General features: G+C 40.3%; 1 protein-coding gene across 2 annotated transcripts; it reads right to left on the bottom strand.

Moving 5' to 3' along the window:
- Nucleotides 1-393: 393 nt before the first annotated feature.
- Nucleotides 394-9453, bottom strand: gipc1 (GIPC PDZ domain containing family, member 1). Of its 2 annotated transcripts, XM_084071748.1 has the most exons (8): nucleotides 9231-9453; nucleotides 8580-8628; nucleotides 8083-8398; nucleotides 7508-7693; nucleotides 5008-5188; nucleotides 3769-3881; nucleotides 3578-3659; nucleotides 394-2873 (listed from the first exon to the last, which is right to left on the bottom strand). In XM_084071748.1, the coding sequence occupies exons 3-8, from the start codon at nucleotides 8374-8376 to the stop codon at nucleotides 2722-2724; spliced, it is 1008 nt and encodes a 335-aa protein (XP_083927874.1). In that variant the 5' UTR covers nucleotides 8377-8398; nucleotides 8580-8628; nucleotides 9231-9453; the 3' UTR covers nucleotides 394-2721. The 2 variants fall into 2 exon arrangements, with proteins under 2 accessions (XP_083927874.1, XP_083927873.1); XM_084071747.1 differs by having other exon boundaries at nucleotides 8083-8628.
- Between the last annotated feature and the right edge of the window lie 208 nt (nucleotides 9454-9661).

Here is a 9661-nt window from a genome sequence, read left to right on the forward strand (position 1 = left end):
ACTGTACTTAAGTACAATTTTGAGGTATCTTTTACTTTCAGTATTTTCAATACTTTTACTCGACTACATCTCACACATTTTACTTTTTAGTCAATTACAATTATTTGACAGCTTTAGTTACTAGTTACTTTTCAGATTTAGATTATCACAAAAAATGTTTTCCACTTCAGCCCTATATATATATATTTCCGCCATTTGAAAATATCCGATCTACAAGCTCACAATGCGTCGCGCCGCAACGCATTGTGAGCTTGTAGATCTGCCATTTTCAAAAGATGCGTATACATTTTGAACTTGTGAAATGGGACATTCTGCACAATGAGTGCATTTTGATACCAATACTTTTGTACTTTTGAATTAAAAGTAAACTTTCAATTCCGGACTTTTGCAGAGTAAAGTAACAGAGAATTGATACTTTTACTTGAGTAAAAGATTTGAGTACTTTTTCCACCACTGGTCCAAACCCACTTAAGTTTTCAAATGGGATATTTCAGAATGTGCTCACGCTGCACGTTGCAAAATGTACCATGTAACAAAGAACAAAGAGACAAGAAATTCCTTGATCAATGTCATTAGTATTGTCATATACGGATATTGACAACAGTGCAACAGAAAGCAGTCAAAATAACGTGTTTCTCGTCGGTGTTAAGTGTTCTAGCATCCGTCTCTCAAGACATATCCCATCTACATATTCATCAGCATTAAAGAACAAAAACAATCCAATAACTACAGAATTTCTTCATACACTTGGATACATTGAGGATACTGAAAGATGTCACCAACAAAAGGTATGCAAACATTTTGTTTTGACAATACTTAGTTGTGTTTGCCTAAGGAATTCAATTCAATACAGTTACTGCATGTGTTTTACTCCCCGTCAAAACCACGATTCACGTTTACACAAGATCTAAATGGTTTTTCATTCTATAATAATAGTGTTGTTGATGACTCCAGCATCATGCACAGATTGTTTACCGGTTTATTTTTTTACAATATATATATATTGCATAAGAAGGATAGAGTAAAAGGAAGATTCTTTCCTTCATTTCTTAAGTGATCCACTGTTGTTTTACACATCTAACATTACTTGGTTCCATCTCATGATGATCTTGTCTCCTGCGCTCCGCAAAGCTTTAAAACAAAACATATTCAAACACATGACACTCCCCTGCCGTTATACAACCCTCCTCTGGTTTTATAAAAACAAACTAAACATTACATCATTTCATATAAAAAAATATTGCAAAAACACTAAAAACAGTTCCGCACAAAACCACAATCGGCATCATTCTACATTTTGTTCACATAAAACCATGGGATACCCTTTCAATAAAGGAAATATAACACTGATTTTCTTAATACTGACTTGCTCATTTCTGTAAAAACTAAAGACTGAATATGCTCATGCTGCTGTCTATGATTTAGCTTCATTGCAGCATGGAGTGTTAATAGTGAATAATCACCATTGATTTTGCTGACCTACAACTTACTATGATCTTTCACATCACAACAGCTCATTGACCTCAAAGTAAAAACCAACAGACCTCATTATGACGACAAAAACATAATAGCACATGCTTTTATAAGACTCTTGATCCATAACTGTAGCACGGAGTGGTCCAGGACGACACTGTAACTGTGGACATCGGACACACTGTATCCACACCTCTGCACAGCACAGTCCATGCCGACCTCTTGTAATGTGCAGTAGCTGTGCTTTGCCGTCCAGGTCAGTGGTTCTCAAACTTTTCAGGCCGTGACCCCCAAAAGAATCCTATTTGTACTGGGGACCCCCCACCCAACCTGATAAGCACTTGGAATTGTAAGAGTTGAGGCATCGAATTTTGTTTGACTCGGGTTCCACAGATAAATATTGTGAAAATAGCAGATCTACAAGCTTGTAGATCAGCTATTTTCAAAATGTTTGCCTCTTTCTTTGTTATTTATTTGACCATTTGGCCATTGTTTTGACCAGTTCTTATAGTATAGTTTGTTGATTACTTTTGATGCAGCAATGGTCTTTTTACTTTTCTTTCTTTTTTATTGAGGTATTAAAAAGATCTTAAAAGTCCTTAAATTATCACTTCATTGTCATCTTGGAACCCCCTCAAAATCATGTGGGGACCCCCCCTGGGGCTCCCGACCCACAGGTTGAGAACCACTGGTCTAGATTAAGTACAGTGTTTCTTTTTACAGCGCAGTGCAACAGTGCAATGTGGAAAACCTTTTCATTTTTTTCCTAATACTAAATATCAAAGATTTGCTTCGTGTGTAAGCCATGGTCCCCTCAGTTCACTCACATTTGAGACTTGTGCTCTATTTGTTCCACGGCGGACAACTAGAACATAAAACATGCAGGTCCACGTGACGTGGTCAAGAGGAATTCCTGGAAAAAAAACCTGAAGACATGTAATAGCACGTAATGCCTGAACATACCTTAAGTCTTTTGCACTGAACTGTCTGTCTTACTGTTCCTTCTGGTGGTCGCAGTCAGCTTCTCCCATAAAAAAAAGGCTATATCCCCTGTCTCATAGAAGAGTCTCAAGAAGAGTACGATCTATTAAAAAAACAAAACTGGTAGGAGTGCACTGGGACAAAAGCAACTCATGGCGGTAGTGTAGTGTAGTGATTCTTAGTAGTAGTGCTGTTTGTTGTGAGTGTGCACGGACGGACGCACACACACTCACACAGAGTTCCACGTCCCTTGTCTAGTTTCTGTGGTTACACTCGCCCGACCTTGGCGTCGCCAATGGCACCCCACACATCAAAGACAAATTCATCCGGGAAGGCAAAGTCTCCCAGGGTCTCGTCTAGAGCCTCTGCAAATTCATCAGGGTTCTTTTTGTCCTTCCCGAGCTCAACCATGGTGGCCGCTGGCAGAGAGACAAGACAGGGAAACAGGCCAAAGAACATGAAGCCAAAGCATAATGAAATTGTGCTTGTTAAGAGTCATAATTTTCTTTCTAGTGATCTACAGCAGTGGCTCCCAGCTCAAGACCCAAAAGAGAAATTACACGCTTGACCGGGACCCAAACTAGTGAAAATAGCAGATCTACAAGCTCACAAGTGAGCTTGTAGATCTGCTATTTTCACTACTTCTTAAAGGAGTAAGTAGTTCACCCAAAAAAGGACTTATTTTCTATCAATTACACACCCCATGTAGCCTTGAATTCATGGAGATTTTTTAGTTTTTGACGCATTCCTAAGCCAATAATTTGATGACCTGCATCCAACTGGAGACTACGCTGGTCAAATTATTGGTCAGGAATGCGACAAAAACAAAAACATCTCCATGAATTCAAGGCTTCATGGGGTGTGTAATTGATAGAAAATAAGTACTTTTTTGCTTTAAAGTTAGAAAGAAGATAGAAGTAGTATGGAAATTAGATTTCTTACTACTTAGGCCTACTTATTGATGAAAAGTTGTAATTGTTTTGTTTACATTTTTTTCAATCTTTTGTAATAATATACATAAAATGTTTTAAATGTACGAAACGGGAAAAAGGAAATATTTACTCGCGACCCACAAAAATACAAGAAAACAGTGATCAACAGTGTCACACACATACAGACTTACCAAGCTCACTGTCTCTGATGCCCATATAGCTCTCCAGGAGGTCGTCCACTTTTTCAATGGCTTTCTCCTCGAATGCAGAGGGCTAGAGAAAAGGAAAAGAAAAAAAAACTCAGATACAATATAAAGTAAAATGGCATATATTGGCCGATCATCACTTCACAACAGAATAATAAGCCTTGGCACACACTCACCAACTCCTCCACAGTGGCGGGACCCTTGGAGCGGAGGCGCAGCGTTCCCCTGCCTGTCCCTAGCTGAACGCCTGATCCCGCCCTGGAGCCTCCAGACCTCTGGCCGATCATGTCTATAAAACAACACAGATGCGTCAGCTCAGAAGACCTGCATCCGTATTCTGAGGGGAACATTAGCCAAAAATAGCCGATCTACAAGCTCACAGATCGGTTATTTTTGGCACAGAGGTTTTGTGTAGAGGGAGAAGAGCAGACCACGTACAGAGCCAAAGGTAAATTTTAACTAAGTATTGAGTGGTTAAATGTCTGATAATACACATCAACATGAATCCATCCGACATATTAACAGATAATCTGTATTAACAAACAAAAAATCACCCCCAGTGTGAAGTGAGCGGTGTTATTTAAAAACAACAGTGGTCATCACAGTAATGGAAGCTGACTTTAAAAAAAAGTAATTTTTTTGAAGTGCGTGGTGCTATTTATAGGTTATTAATTACATAGACAAATTTTCACGACGGAGAATTTCACGACGGTGAAATAATAACCACTTTCACAACGGTCCCAAACCCACTTATAGGAGCGGCTACACCGCTCAAAAACATACATTTACACAACACAGACGTTAGGGCTGTTGAACAAGTCTATGAAACTATCCACGAAATCTATGAAAAATTAGAATCTATACAAATGTAGTGGGGGGGGTCCCTGCTTCATTTCTCTCTCTCTCAGCTAAGGGGCTAATGGCCTGAAAATAATTGAAGACCCCTGCCCTATAGCACTGTCACGTTCCAAGCCTCATACATTTTTTGAAATGTTATTAACCCATTGTGGGGGGGAAACCCTTTTTGTAACTTTTGTAAGGACGGGACGTCCTTTTGTAAGGACGGGAGAAAGTCCTTTCAGGGCGGGAACCCCTTTTCAGAAAAGGGGTTCCTTTTCTGAAAAGTTTTTTTTCCGAAAACGTAGGTCAGGATTTAGAAGGCGTTTTTAGAATCGGCCTCAGGTCTAAATGGGTTAATGTTGACATTTGTTGACAAATACCGGTCAGTGATTTTATAGCTTTTTAAAAAAGAAATAAGGGACAGAAGCGTGACTCTAATAACCACTTTCACCCCTGGCATCCTAAGATTTTTCTAAATTCTTAAACATTCTTCGAAAATAGCATATCTGCTTATCTGACAATAGTGCTAAAGTGGTTAAGACGACTCAGAGAGATTCCCCCTCGCACTTACTTACCGAACGCCTTGAGAGGCTCCACCAGTTTGATGGTAAAGTCCTTCCCCTTGGGCAGTTCCTTCAGCATTTTGGCCACCTCGTAGTGTCGACAGCCTATCAGGCCATGGCCATTGATGGACTCGATCATATCGCCCACATTGATGACCTGGATCTGGTGGATGATACTGCCCACTCGGATTCTCTAAAACAGGAGAGAGCTCCATTATGTGAACTTACAGTTGAATTGGAACTCCCCATTGGAATACAGTTCTCTGCTGTATAATCACAAATCACACTCGGCTACACTATGAGGATTTGGTTAGCAACATTCATTCAGTTTTCTGCCCTACAACAAAGATATTATACCATGGTTACGGGTGCACACACACTCCCGCTTTGTGTTAAAATCATCTATGGCCATGATAAAATCACGATATACATTATACAACAGCCGCCTCTCATGTATTATTGATTATTACACGGCTTGGTTGATTCTGATTGGTCGATCACTGAATTCAGCGGTGTGTTATTTCTGGGTAATGACCGCTGAGCTCAATAACAGGTGTGCTGTCTAATAATCAAAGGCTCAGAGCACCTGCTGCGCTGCTCGATTTTGTGCTGTATCCAACATGGCAGTCATGTAAACAAACGGACTATGTCATTTACAGCTAAACATTGGTCTCAACTCAAGCATATTTTTGAAAACATTTGAAGCGAGAAATAGACATTGCAGTAACCAAAAATGTATTCCATTTTTGATCTGTTGTTTTCCGAGTCGACCGAGTTGCACTGGACGGACAGCAGCACCTGGCATAAATTAATGTAATACTTTCATTACTGTAAGCAATGAAATACTTCGTTTTGTTGTTACTTTTGGGTACATTTATTAAAGGGATATTTCACTTGGGTCATTTTATCATCTACTCAGGCTTTTGGGAGCACCCCGGACAGTTTTTAATGTTGCTGTATTTAGTATTTGATATTCATTTTATCAGACACACCCCCTTCCTATACAAACCCATTGTAACTTCAAACTCCATTTTAACCATGTTAGATTCATCTAAAACACCAGTCCTTGGTTCTGGTGACTGATATTGTCCTTCTAATACATGCGGAGACCGTGTTTTTTCAATTACTTTGTTCATTTATTTTTAATATTGTTTTTGGAAAATGAAAAAAGTTTAATACAATAAAACAATGAAATTAAATAAATGAAAAAAGTATTAGGAGGGCAGGATGAGTCACCAGAACCAAGGACGGTGTTTTTGATGAATCTAACATGTTAAAAATGGAGTTTGAAGTTATAATGGGTTTGTATAGGAAGGGGGCGTGTTTGATTTAATTAATATTATCAAATATCTAAATACTGAATCAAGCAACTTAAAAACTGTCTGGGGGGCTCACAAAAGCCTGAGTAGACGATAAAATTACCCAAAATTTTTTTGAAAGTGAAATATCCCTTTAAGTAGCCGTGTAATAAGCGGGGCTTCGCGTCGGGTTTAATCACACAATGACCAGCTCGCTGTCAATTATCCCTTGCTTAACCACTTGAACTCTAGCGTCTCTATTCTGGGCATGTAGTACGTTGAAAACAGGTCAACATTCGACAAAGAACATTTGGTGTAGAGGGAAAAAAGGAGATATACTGTATATATAGTACGGTATATAAGATTTAAGTGGTTAGGGAGTAGTTAACTCAAAAATGTTTATGTCATCATTATTTGCCCACCCCCATGGCAGTGGCAACACTTATAGGGTGTCTTTGTTCACAAAACAACTTTGTTTAGTAGCAGCTTTTTCCAAGTTCCAATACAACTGAAGTCAACAGTGACCTTTCCTTCCAAAAATAGCAAACAATTGTCAGTGGAATCAACTTATATTTCAACATTTGATCAGTGAATTTTCACCCTCTTGGGGCACCTGAAGCCTGACAGCGCGTCGCAGGTTTGAATCCCGATCCCGGCGACCGTTGCTGCGTGTCACTCAGCGTCTCTCTCTCCCTGTCTCTCTACACTATGTACTATCGATAGGCAGAAAAGCCCCAAAAATATCTTTAAAAAAAAAAAAAGTGGTCTCTTGGGAAGTGGACTGAAAGACAAAACTGCAAACAAACTCTGTGATTGTTTTGTGGACAAATTGATCCATGTTTCCACTGGCATAAGGGTGAGTAGATAAAGACAAGAATTTCATTTTTAGTTGTGAACAACTTTAACCACGTAGGCCCTTGTGAACATGTGAAAAGTTGTGAAAATAGACGATGCGATGTGATTGTGAGTTTTAGTTATTTTGGAATTTTGGAATTTTGGGGAATATTCTTGAAAACATTTTCCTATATTGACATACCCGAAACGGGGACGCCCGGTTGAAAATGCCAAAATAAACACATCACTTAGTGCCCTCTTTAAATAATCATAGCACATAAGGTTCTGTGTCACTGTCACTGGCTGCTGTTGCCACAGGTAATGGCTTTCCTTCCACACGAGCCAGCAACAAACAATGTGCACTGTTGAATAATGCTCACCTTAATGAATGCATAGCCAGCTCCGTTATCAGTGATGGTCAACCCTAGAGCGTCTTCCCCTTTAAAAACCTCGATTTCCTTCTTCTGGCCTTTTATGTGGGCAAAAATAAAGTCCTCCAGCCCAATTTGACCTCCCAGCAGTTTCTCCATGTCCACCTTGTGGGTGTTCAATGTGCAGAACATAACCTTGAAAATGGAAGAACACAGAGAAATCAAAGTGTTGTTAGGAGCTGCGTATAAAAAAAACCCATAACACATCAACTGAAGCAAACATACAGAATGGAAACCGGAACACTCGCCCCATTTTTTTCATGGACCGCTCGCCGTCAAGGTCTTGTATTCTGGTATTCGTTTTACTGAGGTTAAGTTCAGGAATAAGGTTAGGTTTTGGAATAGTTTTACTGAGGTTACGTTTGGGAATAAGGTTAGGTTTAGGCATAGTTTTACTGAGGTTTAGGAATACCTGGAGGCTACCGTTCCGAGGTTGCCCTAACCCTGTTTTGGGGCGAGTGTTCTTGTATTGATATAGATCATATGAAAAATGAATACCATACGACCACACTCCACACACTCACCTCTGACGGAGGGATCCCAAAGGCCTCCCCGATTTTGGCGTAGAGCTCCCGCACATTGCTGAAGCCCTCGATGCGGCCCGTGGGGCTGCCGTGAGCCAGCTGGGTGTGGAAGATGAGGCGAGGTCGCAGACTGCTATGTGGAGGCGGCAGGCCCTCGGGCGTGGCACCCTCTCCCAGGCCGACCACACCTCCATCCAGACCGTCTGCAACACTGAGACCCGCACGGATCGGCTCCGCTTCCTCGTTCTCTACCAACGGGGATGCCTTCTTCCTTCTGCCCAGACCCAGAGGCATAGTAAACCTACAGTTTCAGAGACTAGGGGAGACAGGGGGAGAGGAGGAGGTGCACTGTGGTGGTTGTTGGGCCAGAGGTTTGACGTTTTCCCAGCCAATTCTGGCACTGTGCAGATGAGATGATGCCGCAGTCTTTCGGTCCAGATTTAAAGGTTTGTCGAACAAAACGGGCAATTCTGAATCCAAGTGTGTGCAACACTTACATAGCTAGATCTGAGGAGCTCTCCAGCCTGACATGGGTGGGTGTCTCCTCTGTGAAACAGTGAAAGGTAGAAGGCAAGGCAATTTTATTTGTATAGCACATTTCAACAAGGCAATTCAATGTGCTTTATTTACACAGAACATCAAGCAAAGGAAACACAATTATAATAGGGAGATATAGAAGGGAGATAATTCATTACTTTCACCCAGCTGACAGCTATGATTTTGATAGATATAATCGCTTGAAGCTACCCTACAGCCTAAATCAAGACAGAGGAAATGTGTGCTAACGTCATCATCCTATTAAAAGACATTGTTTACATTAATATAATCATAGTGTATCGACACCTAGTAAGTCAGGTTAGCCATATTGCGTCAACATTAGTCCTTCACAAACAACCAGTATGTTTCAAAGTTGGTAACACACATTACAATACTTACTACTCTGAATTACAAGCCATCTAGTTGCTATGGCGTTAGCTTCAAGTTCAAATTATTGACAGTCCATCCGACTTGATTTCATTAACGTTGCTATTCAGAAAAAAAAAACTAAAATAACGTGGGCTATAAAAGCTCACATTGCTCATATTAGTTAACTAACATTATGACTAGTTGAGCTAATTGTGAAGTGGAGGCCAATGATTCATTCTTACCAGGACAGGAGTTAGCCAAGCAGCTAGCTAGTTGGTAGACCTATAAACGTGACTTCTGAATAGAGAACCAATTAAACGCGTTTAGGGAAAACAGCAGTTATTGTTGGTACATTTGTAATCTTTCTATAACACTTTTAAGTGCATAATTCGCCTAGTTGTTTCTATGAGAAGTTGTAAAAAGGAGGAGAGAGGTAGGAATCTATCGGTATGTTCTCTGCTTCAGCTGCTGTCAGTCTGGCTGGGTGGAACACATTACAGCCTGCATCCCATCGCCTGAGAGTACGCTCGCTCTGCGATTGGCTAGTTGTTGCTAGGCAGCTGTCACGATTGACATAAAGTGAACGTTCTGATGCAAGAGCAAGAAAGATAATATAAAATGAATTCATTAAACATTGTCCAAATGTATAATCTGTCTGTTCTGTGAAGCTACG

The sequence above is a fragment of the Gymnoscopelus microlampas genome (assembly GCF_963454915.1).
Source record: "Gymnoscopelus microlampas genome assembly, chromosome: 11".
Lineage (NCBI taxonomy): Eukaryota > Metazoa > Chordata > Actinopteri > Myctophiformes > Myctophidae > Gymnoscopelus > Gymnoscopelus microlampas.